The sequence below is a fragment of the Mchenga conophoros genome, linkage group LG5, assembly GCF_057382185.1.
Source record: "Mchenga conophoros isolate Kocher_MC1m ecotype Shallow Benthic linkage group LG5, M_conophoros_male_GT1.1, whole genome shotgun sequence".
NCBI classification, from domain to species: domain Eukaryota; kingdom Metazoa; phylum Chordata; class Actinopteri; order Cichliformes; family Cichlidae; genus Mchenga; species Mchenga conophoros.
In genome coordinates this window covers 34,216,031-34,233,810 of record NC_140530.1, presented here as the reverse complement: position 1 = coordinate 34,233,810, position 17,780 = coordinate 34,216,031, and the positions used below count along the sequence as shown (strand labels likewise).

The window sequence follows — 17,780 nt, the reverse complement described above, 5'->3', positions numbered from 1 at the left end:
ATTCAAATAACAGACTGTAGAACATTTTTAACAAGTATACAGTAGAGAATGCACCTGCTTAATTCAACCAACTAAACTTGTTTTTTCTTGAAACTGGCCACGTTGGACCAATTTTGTGAATAAAACTAGAAAACCTATGCAACGTTGTTGAGCAATATGCTATTGTTCAACAAAATGATGCAATCAAAAAGTGATGATTAACCCTTTGAAGATTTCACTCTACATTAAATATTATATAACAATGGCACACCTTGAGTCACTAAGACAACCTAACAAAATCTGCAACATGCAAATCCAGTATTTCTTCTGCATGCATTGCTGGGAGGAGTTCAGGCGTAAGCAGTACGAAGAAATCATTATTTCATAAAAAAAAAAACGCAAAGAAATACGTGTCATTATGCTTCATCATTCAAACTTGCAGAATGCATTGCAGAAAGAACATTAACAGTTCATATATAAGTTAAAAATAACAGCTGCCATTGCTTTGTTACTGAATGAATGTTAAAGAATGTTTTAATTTTTTTTAAATAAATCAGCTGACAACTTGAGGTGACACAAATATGTCAATGTGTAGCTACAGGTTTACAAGAGATAACAGAAATTTAATTTAGTTGTTTATTAATTCTTCAATTATACAGCAACTACATTTAGTGACATAGCTCTGGAAAATCAGAATCTCCAACAATCTGTACAATCAGATAAAATATGAACACAAAATCATAGGAAGTACTGCAACCATTGCCTTTCAGCAATGGTACTTAAATATGATGGTTGAGCACTTTAGCGAGAAACTTGGTTGATACTGACAAACAGAAAAGAATTAGGACATTCAAATACAAACTTCAGTGTCAAACATTTAAAAAGGCAAAATTCAATCATATTTAGAATAGTGATTAAAAAAAGATTATTTTACAAAAAATAAAACAATAAACCTTCAGTTTTGGGCAGCAGTCCTTGGCTTATTGTAAACTAGGAAGTCTGAGATGTCATGCCACACGTTGCTGTCATGATAGAGGTAGTTCATGGAGGACTGCAGTGATGGCTGGAGTGTATGTGGGTAATACTCAAACAACCACAAGACGATACCCCAAACTAGCGTGGCAAAGAGTGGGAAAGGGTCATGCTTAGGCTGTGGGATGAATCCTTTCTCTACAGCCAGCCGAGACAGGGCGAACAGGATTCTGGACAGCAGGTACATGTTGATCTAGAGTAGAAAGTAAAGAGTTGTATAATCGGAACACAGACAGATGCAACAGGCAAGTTTGAAGTTTGACACCCACAGGCTGCAGTTTGTCCTACCTGACTGTTAATGTTGTTGTTATCGCCAAACACTAACCATCCACCAACACAGGCAGCCAGAAATGAGTGAGACTGTAAACTCTTTCCTTGAAGTTTCTGCTGCAAAGCTTGCAGTCCTTTGTACGTGAACACAAAGCACGCCAGGTTTCTGGAGTGGGTGTATGTGGCCTTCAAAATGGCTTTGAACTTGTCGTTTAAACTAGAACACAGGAGGAAAACGGGATGTTTTAACACTTCAGAGGCACGCGAAGTGTAGCACAGGGTTTGTTTGGGTTTGTTTTTTTTAATATATATATAAGCTTGAGATTTATGCCTTACCTGCCACTTCTAAATAGAAATGTCATAACCAGGGCATGTGGTGCTCTGATTTTAGCCCCATATCTGAGAAATAAACAGAGTGTTATATAAGTGCTTCGCTACCGGCTAAAAATCTCCACTTATTGTTATTATCCTCAGCTGCTGCTAAATCCACCGCCAAGTTACCAGTCTGGCTCTCTGCCATGACAGAGAACAACAAACAACAGCTAAAGGAACAAGTGCAATAGTCCAGCTGATAGCAGTGTAAGTGTAAATAAGTAAATAGCGTAGTTAAGCTCGCAGGGTGCTCCACTGAACTCACACAGCGCCGTTCCTGAATCCCTTCAAAACTGCCAACGCCGCTTTGTATTTCTCCTGCTGTAGAAGATTATTGACGGTATACAGAAGAGTTCTTATCAGATCAGGACCTGCCATGACTTTCAACGGAGCCGAGGGGAAACAGATACAGGTGGGACACAACAGTGCAGAATGCTGTGCCACATTAAAAACGCACCCTGTAGCCGAGTTCTATTAAAGGTTCCTATGCGTGCAGAAGCGCAGCTCAGTGAGATGAAACTAACACTGAAGGGGAAAGCTCTAAAACACCACAAAACAGTACAAGTATTGTGTGGTTACTGAAAGTAAATAAAATCGTACAGGACGTGTCTTTACTCTTAGTTTTTTTTTTTTCAACACAGTCAGGATATCTGCTTAAATCCAACAAAATCTGAAGTAAACTTTAACTCGATGAAAACTACACAAAAAACGAACAAACAAAAAAAATGGAAAAAAGAAAATAAGTAAATAATCAAAAAATACCGAAGTGTAGTAAAACTCTAATGTTATTTGAAACCGCTCCACCTGTTGAAAAACACACTTTAAAAAAGAAAAACAGAAAAATATATTTACAGGTAATTTAGCTGAAAACTCTTCAGTATTTTGCACAATGCCACAAATGACATGAGGAAAAGAGCCTACTGCACCTCATTATTATTGCACTGCAATTTATTGCTGACTGTAAATTAAATGCCTAATTTTTGATACATTACTGCACTAGTTATTCATCTTCTGCTTATTACATAATGCAAATGTGAATATCTCATATGAAAACTGAAGTGTTTTTATGTCAACCTTCACTTTAAATGCAAGCCTAAGACCAAAGACCAGTTTTTGACTTTATCCTGCAAGAACGGTTACAAATTTTAGGATGTTAAAATAACAACAAGGAGAGGGCATAATTTGTTTAGAGGTATCAGCATGTACACATGCAGTATTCTAGCACATTTGCCAAGACACCACCCATGTAATTCAGGCAGACACTTTACTTATGTAATAGATTCATACAGTTCCCCATCATTTCTTGTTCTTATCTTTAGAAATGTCACCTTGATAACTATTAATAACTTATAGTAGATAACTCTAGTAGAAATAAAAAGTACCATATGCTTATAATTCAGAAGTCAAGTTTTAAAGAAACAATAATTAATATTATGTAACAGAACAATTAGCAGACAGCAGTTTCTGAGTCACAATGTTAAGTAATGGCTTATGACATGCACATACAGTGGTGTGGTGAGTACTATTAACGTTGTTCTTTGGGGTGGAAGAAAACCTATTCTAAAAACATGCTCATTTCTTATTTTAGTAGAATTTGTTCTGTCTATTAAACAAAACAACTAAATATGAAACTTTAAGGAAACTGTGTTAGTCATTTAATTATTGCATATTACATAATGTAAGAGTGGATGCTTCATACAAGTACTAATGTAAAATTATGCAATGAATTCTAATTGTTATTTTTGTGCTCTCCACTGTATATTTTGTGATTCTTATGTTTTTTGAAAGGCATCACCCTTTTAACCAGGATTTCAAGTAATACTTACATCCACACTATAAATGCTGTCTAGAAAATCATTCTGTACAATACAATTATACAACTGTTTATGACTTGTATAGTTCATATTTCATAATTCTGTATAGTTTCATATTTATATCCTGTTCATAGCTTGTACACTCACTACAGCCTGTACATACTTATAGTTATAACATATTCATAACATACCTTCATACCATGTACATTGTAACATACCCATAATAGACCCATGGTTTGTACCCTCTCTACAATAGACCCATTTTTGTAATATATCTATATAACTATATTATTGCTAATATATATATTGCTAAAGCACTTTCTGGGTGGATGCAAACTGCATTTCGTTGCCTTGTACCTGTGACATGTGCAATGACAATAAAGTTGAATTCTAATTCTATTCTACAACATACAGTTGAAAGAAAGCAACACAACATTCTCAAAAGTACAAACAGCATAGTGAAACAGTGCTAGAACTTGGTAGTTCACTCACTGTTTCAGCTGTTACATAATGGAGTAAGCATCCTCCTGTTAAATGATGTTGCCAAGAGCCATCTTACATACCATCTGGTGTATTCTGGTACATTCTCTGTGTCAACACCCATCAACATACCCAGCATATGTAGTTTTGTAACAAAGAGAGTTCTCGTTTTCTTTCATGTATCTTCTGTGTGTTTTCAAAGACAGCAGTTCTTACATAATTTAGGTCACTTTGCTAAAAGTAAATGAAGACAGCACTCTGACAAAACTGTTGGAGACAGAGATAGATTTGTTTGGGAAATTTCAGCTCACAAAGGGCAACAATAAACCCAGCAAGATGAAGAGATCAATTCAAGTGGAAGACAACATAAAAAAAAAATTATTCAATTAGACTCGGAAGAAATATACTTACAAAATGAATGAGTTGTGTGTTGTAAGTTATTGTAATGTACGTGTACAAAATACCCATCACACTTTCAGTGTTTTAATTGTTTTATTGCTCTTTTTTAAATCTACTAAATCCATTGATACAAGAAATTCATCTTCCTAATATTTATCCACAAACTTCCACTTGTGTATAAAAAATGTTAGTCTACTATTCGAATGACTGTGCAATCAGAACAAGTCAAACACCATTTTGCATATTTTTTTTAAATATATTCATCTGCCCCATGACCTGGACCACAGTGGTGGTTAAACACAGAAGTGGTTAATTCAACCACTCCGAGTGTCAATGTGCTGTAATATTGTTACCTGTTAAATATTCAACAGTCAACATACTTTAAAAAAAAAAAAAAAAAAAAAAAAGTTTTATGCATTTTTTTTACATTAATCTGCACAGGAGTAGCTACACTGCAAGTGTATGGGTGTACAACCAGTAAGGGAATAGAGGTGAAGTCAAGTGAAACATCCTACACAATTAAATGAAGAAAAACTGGTATGTGGCGGTGGAGGTGTGGCCTGAATGAATGTACTCATCAGGGCAACGAGGGATCACTTACATCAGACAAGTCTTTTTTTTTTTTCCTACCTGCAGTGCTGACGACATGAAATGGGAAAAACAGCCACATGGTTCACACATGAGTACATTAAAAATGACAGTATTTTGTCTGTTTACATTTCAATCTGTATCTTAAAGACACCATGTATAAAATCATTTTCTGGGCCACACACTGGAATTACTGCAGATAATTTACACCACGCTGCCAACATACACACTACCACAGGTTGAAGGCTGGACAGTGGGAAGAAAAATAAATAAATTAAAAAAAGAAATCATAATATGAGTTTTGGGTCTGTTTATTCAATCCTGTTTATAAAAAAATATTAAGACCTACTGACCTAATGATCTTTTAAAATGTGCTTACTTTCACTGGCTACGTCTTTGTTTCTGGTGTCATTCACTTGTAGAACTACATTCTAAGTAAAAGGGGGAAAAAGTAAAGTCTTTTTATAATGGCAACAAAATTATTAAAACGTGAATGTGAATATAATTCCTCAGCAAGGTAAATTTGTTTTAAATACAAAATATATTTTTAGTTTTCTTTTCTTTTTAGCAGAACAGAGCAGTTTTAATTTCTATACCTTACCACAAGTAAAACAAATAACAAACTCTTAGTACTGACCATTGATATCACGTGTGTAATTACTTTGGGACTGTTCGGAATTGATTACCTCTGTTAAGGGTTCTTTAATTAATTTAACTCATTTGTTAGACTGGTTCCAAAGATTTTATTTAAGTGATACTTTACCTAAAATAAACTATATCTGTCAGCAGACAACATTTTGAAAAGTCATGAAATACAATACAACTGTACAAATCTGAAAGCCATACGCCCTATAAAACTAGGGGCACTTGCTATCATAATTCAGATCTTATTTCACATCTTGCCAGCAACTTAAGAAGTTCTATTGCTAGAATAAGTCACTTTTCTTTTGATTAAACTTCGGAGTATATTTACATAAACTGCCTTAGCCACAGATAAATTTGTTAAGAATCAGAATAGTCATTAATCCTTTTTGTTGTATTGTGGTATCATAACATCAACACACACACAAAAATATACAATTTTTTAAAAACCTTTTTGTTTCCTAATAAATGTGCCACATTTTATCTATTTTGTGGGAGAGAAAACAAAAGGTGGTTGCCTCAGAAACCCAGCATCAGCACATGTAATACTTTGCTCTGGGCAATTAGCAGAGATCAGTTACCATCTCATGGAAATTGTTCATTGACATTCCACGTCATCAGTAACAAGTTAATTATCAGGAAAAGCCCGTCATGTTCCCTGACTGACAAAAGTGCTGAGCGCCCACACTTAAATCTGATTTCATACAGCACAGTATGGGAAGGTAATCTTTTCTCAAATCACAACCACATTAATTTCACCAAATGTGTCACCAACTTCATATTGGAATTGAAATCAACACTAAATGGTAAATATTATCAAAGTGTTATAAAAATGATCAAACAGCTTTGACTCTTATCTGGAAAAATGTTTCCTACAAAACAATTGCACATAAAAATACCACATCTTTCAAGAACAATCAAAGCATCTTACTGCTCACACAACAATGTGCAAAGGTACTCAGCATCTTAACTCATTAAATTTTTAAGAAATAAACCTGTCAAAATAAGATAAAGCTATCATTATGTTTTGCAAAAAGTGTTAAAGAAACTGTATAAGTGCTACGGGAGTCTTTACAGTCTGTCAGTCAGCGATTTGGGGGGGGGATCCATTTCATTCATAAAAAATAGGAAAGATTCAAAGCCATGTGTGAACCTCTGATGTTGTTTTTAACATATCAACTTCCATCCTTTAAGACAAAATGCACAAATATGGTTCTTCATGCTCATGCATAGAACCAGAAAGTGTCTCATAAGTTTCTACTGCATATTCACACATGTAGATGTAGAAACTGCAGTCGGTCTTCATACAAGTGCAAACACGACAATGCAAGAAAGGCCCCGCCTCCATCGCCTGACAGTGGATTAGGAATGAACTGATCACCTCTTACTACAGGAAAGAGGTGAAACCAGGTTAAGAGGATTTTTAAGGTCTCGTTTGAAGCAAACTAATTTTTAACAATACAGCTTTTTCTTTATGAATATGCAATTGTGACAAACTATAAGAAGGAATAATAAGTTCTTCCACCAGATCATAAGCAGCTTCTGACTACAAAGACAATCTGCTGGAAAGTGCTCTTGTCTGAAATGGATATGGCTCCTCCAAGTCCACCGCCATCACCACCATCCTATACGTTTGCACTTATAGTTTTACTCCTGCCCGAATCCTTCTGTTTCCTCTATGGCAAACATGAGTTTCTCCTTCAGCTGTTCGTAGCTCTTATAAGGAGGGAGGTCCAGACGATTAAAGCTACATAAAACAAGAAGACAGAAACAGAGGGTGGCCAGAAGTGCTCTATTAGTATTAAGTTAACATTTTCTTTCTAGGTCATTCATAATGATGACAAGTGTGTTGTGTTTGCATTTATAAATGATAACATTTGTTCAGCTGCAGTAATGTCCCACGGTACTGCGCACAGCGAAGACATCTGCTAAATAAACACTTAACGAGCAACAATGTATTCTCACATAGCATTATATAACAACAAACACCAACATCTCAGGCTAAAAATAAAGGAACGCTTGCAACGGTTGAATCAGAAATGACTAATAGGGTTTGGTCATGAAAGTTTAATCCCACATTAAGCCGGATATGACACGAGGTTTAACACATGAACTGAAGAAACCTGTACAAATGTAGAATTACTGGTCTTACCATGTGTGGCTTCGTGGAAGCCAGTTTTCTTTTCCAACTTTCTCAATGCAAAACTTCTGTGGACCATTGCTTCCTATATTGATCAAAAATAAGGATAAAGAGATTAAATATGATTTTGATATCACATACTGGTTTATACTACTGTACAAATGTCATGTGTCTGTTCGCTGTTAATACCCATTAGATCAGCGAAGCCGCCCACGGGAAGACGACAGGTTCCTGTGACAAACTGCAGAAGTCTCATCCTTTTTTCGTTGTCCATCTCCTTCACAAACTGTTAACAGACAGTTTTGTGTTAACACCAGTATAAGGCTGATATCCGTACATTACAGTGATACTAATTTTCCATTTGTTGTTTTTCAGTTGGAAAAAGAAATATTCACACTGAATTAAGCAGCTACAGCTGATTCAATAAAAATTTTTTTTTTTTTTTAAAGTACCAACCTGCCAGAACCACATTATCTGCTTGCTAGTTCGGGCATAATGTCTATAGATTGCGTTTCTCTGCCAGTCCACCAAGTCTATCTCCTGCATACCGCACAGCATCACCTACAGACAAGAAGGGGACATTTTATAAATAAGCCCAACATTCATGTTAGTATTTATTTTCTCTAATTTTTTAAATCCATATTGTTACAGAATCCCTGTAGTATTTAAAGGACCAGTGCTACCTCAAACACTTGTAAAGGTTATAGAGAATCATCTATTGACTTCAGTACCTCTAATTCTCTAGCATCAAAGTACTGAAGGTATTGCTGTGGAAGAACTTCATTGAAGCCCTCAAAGAAAGCCTGTGTCTGCTCCTCCACACCTCTGGATAGCCTCCACTCTGCCACTAACCTGCATAGAGATGACATAATGAAATATTAATAAATTAATATTAACACACTTTAGAGATGTCAAGTGCTTCTTAAAAATGAATGTTTTCAAGGAAAACAGAATTATTTAGTTTAAACATGACATGTCCGAATTCAGTGTATTTAAATGTTACGCTTGTTTACCACATTATGTTATGGAGCATGTAAAAGTAGCAAATGAATATGGACGGTAGGTAAGAAGTTGTACCTGATGTATTCCTCTTTATTTTCTTCAGTTACTAGAATGTTCCCTCCATCTGGTTTAAGCTCATGTGTGGTGACCTCCCCAAGTATCTCCTTGTCAACGGAGAAGAACATCTCCAGACCGCACTCCTCTATATTATTGTCCCTACAAGCAAGACAATGACAGTTACCGTCATTACTGACAATGTTTAAAAAACAAAAGAAGTTAGCTATTATGTCTGCTCTAAAGGTCACTATAGAATCCTATACATTTCCACAGTGAGTGACAAATTACGGGAGCATAAATCATTTACTCAAATAATGCACATGACCCAATTTGTCCTCTCAAACTCTTCATTTGTGTGCATAGGTTATCAAAACCTAGTATCTAACAATATGCAAACATATTTAGGAAATGAAAATATTTTTTTTTAAAGCAGCCAGAAGTCTATGTATATATCCACAAATTTTGGTCCACTTATAACAACCCAACAAATGTAAAATACATCAAAGTCTTCGACACCATCCACCACAAGTATAACTCAATTATCACATGTACATCAGAAACTTACTTGATCCAGATGAGTGAATTATAGAATTCTGGATCTATGGACTCCAGGTCTTTCAGACCCAGAGGTTTGTTCAGAATACGTTTGTAAAAGGGCAGCGAGAAACCTGTGTCGATAAATTTGCCATGGAACAAGGCCTGGAGAGACATAAAATGGAAAGGTTTTGTATGCAAATTAAAAAACAACAACAGATAAACAGAAGACATTTATCTCATATTTGAGATTTGTAATTTTATGGGAGAAAGTCAAACATATTATTCTGTAAGGCACATCTATCTCTTTTTGAAATTTAATTCAATAATTAGATTTGAGATCTAATCATTGTGATTAAATTGCAATAAAAGACAAAAGCATAAAATATTGCATGATTCACATAAAGTAATTAATGTGTTACACAATGTAATAATATACAGGGTGGGCCATTTATATGGATACACCGTAATAACATGGGAATGGTTGGTGATATTAAAGTCCTGTTTGTGGCACATTAGTATATGTGAGGGGGCAAACTCCTCAAGATGGGTGGTGACCATGGTAGCCATGTAGAAGTCGGCCATCTTGGATACAACTTTTGCTTTTTCAATAGGAAGAGGGCCAAAACAATGGTGTGCTTGGTTTCAACGTAACTCACGAAATAATAAAGTTACGTTGAAACCAAGCACACCATTGTTTTTCTTGTGACATTACCAATAAGTCTGATGTGTCACATGGCCCTCTTCCTATTGGAAAAACAAAGGTTGTATCCAAGATGACCGACTTCTACATAGCCACCATGGTCACCACCCATCTTGAGGAGTTTGCCCCCTCACATATACTAATGTGCCACAAACAGGACTTTAATATCACCAACCATTCCCATTTTATTACGGCGTATCCATATAAATGGCCCACCCTGTAGTATGGCATAATAATATGGTAGGATATAGCAATGGCAGACCAGATTAATCATGCACATACATTTAGTTTCAAAACTAATGATTTAAACTTATTAGTAACAACTGAGAGATGGTGCGCATACCATGGCAATAAATCGCCCAATGAACTTGAAGTACTTAAGGTGATCCGGGTTGATGTAAGAGGCAGGGTTGATCTGAAGACAGTAGTTGTCCTTGCCAGCATACTCAAACAAACAGTACATTGGATTCAGCACCTCATGAGACAGCAAGAAGAACCATTCCCTGAAAATAAGCACAAGTGGTCAAACTAGTTGAGTGGGGTAGTTCTTTTTAAACTAGATTTTAATGACAAAATCACGAGTTTTTACTGTTTGTGTTGTTATTTTAGCAACAGGGTGGTGCAGCTTTTACTTTGAGATTACCTGGCCACACCTCCATAGTCCAAGCCTTCCTCACCAGGGAAAATTATCCAAAGTCTACGCCTAAGATCTTGTGGGTGGAAACTCATGATCTAAGAATGAATTAATTACACATCTCAAGCACTGAAAAGACAATGTTATTAAATATAGAAATGTGGTGAGAAGACAGTACAACCAATTAAAACAATTACCTGTTGAAATGAATCCTCAAACAAAGTTTTGCGTGAAACTGTAATTTTAATGTGCTGGGGCATCGACAGTTGCTAAGAGGAAACAAAACATGTAAACGATGTAAATAATTGATTTTAAAAACTCTGTCCACTAGCAAAATCATTTACACTTTACTTTGCATTTACGTAATTAAAAACAAGAAGAACATAACAGCATATGTAGTAAAACAGTATGATATGCTGAAAGCACGTACCTGACACCAGAATCTGAAGTATTGCACTTTGGCTTTGAAGTCCCTGACATAAGTTATCTGTGGCCCATTCTCACTACAAAAAAGACCACATTAAATTATTGTCAAATAAAAGTATCAAAATACATTTTGATAACAAGTGCTTATATTCATCTCTGGACATTCTGAGCATCCTGTTTGTTTTCTTTAGCAACACCCAGGCTTTGTGGTCATGATCACTTGAGATTATAAGGCTCATTTGATTTTACACCAATCGCTGATTTAAATATATTCAGGCGTGCACTAATCAATATTCTCGACATTTGCAATTTAGTGTGGAAAGAGTTAGATAAGCAAACATATACAAATTTTGTAAAAATTAATGAGACACACCTGTCCCATTTAAATTGAACTCTGTTCATCCCCCCCTCCCCCCTTTCATGATGCTTGTTCATGCAAATGTAAGCACTGTAACACACCCAGGTACAGACCAGAACACAGAACAGAGACCATTGGAGTAGGTCTCAGTCAAACTCCCGAGTTGTTTGCTTATGTTGAGAATGACCTCAATTATAATTATAAATACGTATATAAAAACAACCAAAGACTTTTTTGATTCACAGGCTACAGAAGCTTTTAACGTGCAGTTGTGTCTGTCTCCATTAAATGAATCTGATCCCCCTCGTGTTAGCACAAGATACCAAAACTTACAGTGAGGATTTCCCTGTGCGAGGGTCAATGTAGGTTGTTGTTCGCCTATTGTGATCTACAAAGTAGGGAATACCATCCACAGTGAACCTCATCTCCCAACCCTCAGGCAGAGGCTTGTCATTCAGCAGCCTGGATAAAGTTAAGTAAGCACAGAGAAATGCAACCATTAAAAGAAATCATTTTAAAAGAAACATAAAATGTATATTTTAAGTTAAATGAATAAAAAATAATAAATGGAATCAAAGATTTAAAAACTCGTCCTTAAAAGCAGGGTTTCCTCCGTACTACTTAACTGTGATTAGCTGGTTACAAAAAAAGCATTTAGACAGAAACCCTTCCCTTTGTGTATCCATAAACCATAAATTTAAGAGCAGTTAGTGGTCAACAGCAAAGATTTTCTGAAGGAACTATCCAATTCCAAATCTGTCAAAGATGTCAGAATCCAGTCATTATGTTCTACACATTTAATCCAGTTTCACAGTTGCCAGATCATCTGCATGCAATTTCTGTGCCACTGTTGACCTGTTCCAAACTCCAAGCTCCTAAGAGGTTAGGACAGTTTTTCAGGGAGTCCTGCAATGGAAAGAATTAACCTTCTACATCAAATTGATGGCTGAAACACAGACCTAAAATGTGTCACTCAGAAATTTGGGCCTGCCAAAAACAAAGTGACATTCCTTTCACTTGTCATTTTATTCTAGACATATCAGCGCTCCCTACTGTCAAGAACACAAAATACACTCACCCTTGGGTCCTTGGGTCTTCCCACTGTGTCCTGCGAGTTGGGTGATGGACAAAATACACTCTACCATTGGTGTCAGTTCTCTTTTCTTGTGAAGGAGAAAATCAACACATTTCATTTATTTATCATGTCAGTAACATCAGCTAAAACATTTTTGTAATCTCACTGATACTTACCCCATCCGTGAGGCAGAGGTCCTAGTGGGTCAAACTCTTTACTGGCTGTGGCTGCAAACTGGTCTTGCAGCTGAGCCAGAAAGAAAACGTTACAAATGTCAAGTCTGCAAAGACATCTGTAAAAACTATTTTTGTCACGGTCTGTTTAAACACAGTTTAGACTTAAAATCAGAGAAGAAACTGACCCAAGAGCATTTGTATGTTTATTTCCATCGGGTGCTTAAAGCTTTTTAGTCACGAGACTTAAAACATGCTATCTGGACTTTACAAACTCATGCAACCTTACTTGAGCTCCTTTCACACTCGAGAGCTACATCAGACCTCAAAGTCTGCACTGTCACTTCATTTTAAAGAGAAAGATGTTCCAAAATGTTTCCAAGACACAATTATTGCAATATATTGTTCAGCATGAAATATGCAAATTACACAGTAGAAGTGGAAAGCTGAAACCTTAAGTGCTTATTCATTAGACTGCAGGTGTTTAGTACTTAAAAGTTAAAGTTATTTTTTTATTTATAAATTTGAATTTAAGACGTAGAAGGACTGTGCAGTATAATTTTTGTATGTGGTAAAAGTACACCATATACAAATGATTTTATAGATCAAAAACCATGCGTAGATGGGCTCTTTAAGCAAATCAAAAGAAATACATCTTCAAACTGTTCTTCATGTGTAGTCTGAAGCACATTCAGTGACTGCTCTCACCCCATATATGAATCTCTGGTTAAATTGCTGCATGGCTCCCTGAAGCTGGCTACGCTGGTGCTGCCATTCCTCGTAGTTACGCACTGACTCCTGTGTGGGTCTTTGCCATGTAGTAGTTCGGGTTATGTGGTCAACATAATAAACTCTACCCATTGGATCCACTCTGCGCTCCCATCTGCATAAAAGGAGAGCAAAAAAAAAAAAAAAGTTGTTTATTTTGCCAAGGATTTCTTTCTAGATATTAAAAACTCCCACAGAGAACACATTACCACATAGTAAAAGTGATTATAAACAGTGTGACATAGATAATTATATGCCACTGAATACACAATATTCAAACTACATATATATCTGTAGCATAAAAAAAATAAAGATGTTTGGCACCCTGAAGGCAAAGGCTCAGGCCTATCCCAGGTTGTTCTTTTCTCAATGTGATCCACATAGTATACCCGTCCATTCTGGTCAACTCTTTGCTCCCACCTGCAGAAGAAATACAAATTAAATAAACAGATTGAAAATAAGCTTAAATGAGGGGCCTATAAAACAAAATGCAGAAAGCATTGCTCTTTACCCTGGGGGCAAGGGACCATTGTTTATGGGAGCCACCCTGGGAATTGTTGCTGAGGCACTGGCCCCTTGTTTAGGAACACTTGCTGTCTGTGAGGAACTTGATGTTGCCGCCCTTGCATTTGATTCATTCTGCTGATCTGAACACCCACTAGCTGATGCCTGAGAGGAACCATCGGAAGCTGGGCCTTCGCTGAGTTCACTAGGAGAAGAACTGCTAGAAGAGGCTATGAAATGAGCAAGAACAAGAGTAGGGAACCTTTAAGTCTGTGAAAAAAAATGTTCTATTTTCAAAGGTGTATTTGTTTTCAAAAGCGTAGTGACTTTAATACTGACTGAAGTCAGTATTCAGTGCTTTAGCTAGTATATAAAAGAATAATGGTATATTAGACATGAGGGAGATTGAAATCACTCATGTGATGTATATGTAAGCCATTTAATCTTTGATGTCTTATAGTTTTCCTACATGGTGAAGCTGCTGGTTTCTGTCGCATAGGAGGGGGCGGTTGAGTAGGTCCAGAAGGAAGTGATGCAGTGGAGCCCCCTGGAGACCGTGAGGGAGAACTTGTACCATTGACAGCATGCACATTTGGTACAATGACCCATTCATCCAAGTCACTTGAAGGTGATGAGCCTCCACTTGACCTACAAGTACAAAATACTTAATATTTGAGTAGTTTTCCAAGACCAAAGATTTAAAATGTTTATTTAATCTTACAAAACCAATGTCCAAATATTTTAATGCAATAGTATCTTAAGATCATTAATTAAAGATTTACTAGACCTGTCACCAGTATCTCCATTTTGCCGCGTATTTCCATTTGGAAGAGCAGCTAGCAAGCCATAAAAACAAAAATAAAAAATAAAAATCAAAGTAAAAGACAAATGTTTAATGTGACATTCAAAAATGTATGTGTAACTCCCAAGTTCTCAAATGCTTGGGTGCAAATGTAGTCACTAATGCAGGTAGATATAAAGGTTACAAGTAATGCCAAGGTCTTGTCAGGGCACAGAACACTGATAAGCATTTACAACCTGGCAGCAGTTTCCACCTTGTTACCTCATTGCTATCAAATTCATTAATAATGACCAACATGGTAACAAGCTAAATTTATTCTGCAATTCTATTCATTTTCAAATTACAGATTATGAGCATTCCTGTTCTAAAATTGCAAATGTGTCCCACATAGTATACTGGGTTTGTGTGAGCGTGGTCTCTCACCTTGTTCTCTCTCTGCCAAGCCAAAGGTTTCTGGGTCTACCTGCATGCCATCCAGACAGACTGACAAGTCACCTACAAGATCCTGGGGGTCTCTGTCAGAGCACAGCTGCAGTGTCTGCACGACCTCACATACTTAAGGGGGACAGAATACATGTCAAGTTTTAAGCAGGCACTGTAATTACAAGACAAGAGAACACATACCATACCATAACACAAAAGAATAAAAGCAATTATTAACGATGTCCTGGTTTAATTAAAAACTGCTCCTACAAGCACATTGTTCTCCTAGTAACATTTATTACTAAAATAAACAAATACTGAAGAACAATTTCCTAAGGGGTCTCTGATTGTTATTAATCACCTGATTTTTAAAGCAACGTTTACTTTTTTAGCCCAAACTGTGACAGTGTGAAAAGAGCAGAGCTGAAAAACTCCAGTCACATGGAATGCCTCAAAAACCATGTGCAACAAGAATCTAATTCAGTGCTTTAAAAATCACAGACAAGTAGCTCTTACAGGGAATGTAGACCAGACTGTAATGTCACTGTAATGCTATGCACACTGACCAGGTCTGAGGTCCAATCACCACTTAGGAAAATGAACTTACATTTCATGTCATTGGCCTTAAGGGTCTTGCTGATTTCCAATGTAGCTAGACCCAATAGAATGTCTGACTTGAGTGTCTGATGGCTCCAAACACGAAATATCAGTTTGCTGAACGGCGTCACAATTCTGTAGAAAGGTGAGTAATTTTCAGCATACAGCACCAACCAATACGATACAACAGCAGAGAAATAATTGAGGTAATCTGTACAGCTTCTTAGCTTTTGTTTGAAACTCATCAAGCATTGATACTTTTTGTTTTGTTTTTCCCGCCTCCAAGTACAGAGGAAATCCAATTAATAAGTCTATGATGATTTTAATCCTCCATTATATCTTACATTACATTTACTGTCTACAATTGCAACATTCTGCTAAAATATGGACCTAAACAAATTTTCACAGTTGTACTCACACTGTGAGAGCCTGCTTCCATTTAGGGCTGTGTGTGTTGTTGCATTTCTCAGTCCTCTTTGACTGGCCATCCACTGCTATTTCAACATATGGACTTGGACCAAACCAGGTCTTTTTGTTTTCCTTCAGCTTAGCTGAAAGCACTGGAAAAATAAAAATTCTAGTCATGGAAAACCAAGATTTTAAAACCACTTCCTGTAGCCCCATGCATCCTGAGCTCAACAGCAGTCAGTTTATTTACAACCAGCTTTAAGGTATTTTTTAAGATCAAGGGATTCATCAAAATCTAGGTTTCCATGACAGATGTTAAGCATATTAATAATGATAAAAGAAAACCCCGTTAAGAATTTATCACAGTCCTCTACTGGTTTTTGTTAAATGATGAGCATACAAATTTTGCAAAAACAATAACTTACCAGTAACTTGCAACTGGGCCTTCATGGTTCATCCATAACATTAGAGCCTAAGTGGCAACAACAAATGAACCTCCAATCAATGTTATCACATATAACTTAATACTTAAAGAGTGAAAAATATAACCTGATTTATAGTCAACTGTGAGTAAGCAATCTAAATAAAACAAAGAGATACTTGAGACAGATTCTGGTATCTGGGATCATTTTTTGTTGACTCAAAGATAACATGTTATCTCAATTATCACTCTGGTTAAATATTTAAATTGACTGTGGTTTACAATACACAAATAAACAAATTGAGCTATACCCTCACTAGCTTCTTAGCACACAGGCCCAGGGAAATCATTCATAACTGCTGTCCAAATCTGTCACTCATCTGGTAGAGCTTGTAAATCAGCAAACCGCATTGCTATGTGTGCTAGACAGTCAATTTTAGTAATCGACAGTCAATTTTAGTAATCAAAACAGAGCCTGAACTAAATAATGGTTGGTCAGTATAAAAAAAAAAAATCTATTGGCACACATATTGTTCAATGTTGAGGTTTGAGATATTGGTACTGAGAAACTGAGGTTGTATGGAGTAAAATGATTTCTGCTTGTTAGTTTGTGAGGTTTTATATATATATATGAACAGAAGGGAAACGAGACGGAGGATATCAGTCAGTAAACTGATATCTGATCTCGTTGCGCATTAGGCTCAATTTTCTCACAGGTTAGCAGTAATGTTAGCCAACAGAAGATTAGTTATTAAGACAGCGTTAAACACTAGACTCTAGTAGAGTTTCCGTTTAAGCTGTCACATCACCATCACTAGCCAGCTTGTAAACTGTTTCATAACTGTAACGAAGGCGGACAAGTTCAAGAACCTGGAACTTTGCACACCGATATCCCGATCAAGGCTTTAGCTAACCATGCATTAAACCCACGCTCGAAATGCTAACACCACTTTCACTCATTCGACTATTTAGAGGAGGAATAATCAAAGCTGTTCCTTGGAAGAACTCTAAGTGACCATACCTGATTAAAGAAGAAGATAAAGAGTGACAAAAACTTTAGTTTCAGCTATGTCTGAATGATGACAGGTAAGATAACAACATCAGCTCAGACCAGTGATCCGCTAGCTTGAACAAGTCCAGGTTTTCCGGTACAAGTTTTTCATAATAAAGCATTGGAGA

At 36.4% G+C, this 17,780-nt stretch overlaps 2 protein-coding genes across 2 annotated transcripts; both read right to left on the bottom strand.

Moving 5' to 3' along the window:
- Window positions 1–581: 581 nt before the first annotated feature.
- Window positions 582–2,092, bottom strand: pxmp4 (peroxisomal membrane protein 4). Its single transcript, XM_085275074.1, has 4 exons — window positions 1,919–2,092; window positions 1,618–1,680; window positions 1,300–1,498; window positions 582–1,204 (listed from the first exon to the last, which is right to left on the bottom strand). The coding sequence occupies exons 1-4, from the start codon at window positions 2,029–2,031 to the stop codon at window positions 935–937; spliced, it is 645 nt and encodes a 214-aa protein (XP_085131200.1). The 5' UTR covers window positions 2,032–2,092; the 3' UTR covers window positions 582–934.
- A 2,328-nt stretch (window positions 2,093–4,420) lies between these two features.
- Window positions 4,421–17,741, bottom strand: itcha (itchy E3 ubiquitin protein ligase a). The gene is made up of 24 exons (XM_085275069.1): window positions 17,623–17,741; window positions 16,606–16,652; window positions 16,191–16,332; window positions 15,783–15,907; window positions 15,176–15,307; window positions 14,738–14,786; window positions 14,420–14,598; window positions 13,958–14,180; window positions 13,771–13,866; window positions 13,387–13,561; window positions 12,682–12,751; window positions 12,509–12,593; window positions 11,764–11,892; window positions 11,077–11,149; window positions 10,844–10,915; window positions 10,656–10,744; window positions 10,356–10,515; window positions 9,341–9,474; window positions 8,794–8,934; window positions 8,448–8,568; window positions 8,173–8,277; window positions 7,906–8,002; window positions 7,729–7,801; window positions 4,421–7,323 (listed from the first exon to the last, which is right to left on the bottom strand). The coding sequence occupies exons 2-24, from the start codon at window positions 16,628–16,630 to the stop codon at window positions 7,224–7,226; spliced, it is 2,595 nt and encodes an 864-aa protein (XP_085131195.1). The 5' UTR covers window positions 16,631–16,652; window positions 17,623–17,741; the 3' UTR covers window positions 4,421–7,223.
- Window positions 17,742–17,780: the final 39 nt, after the last annotated feature.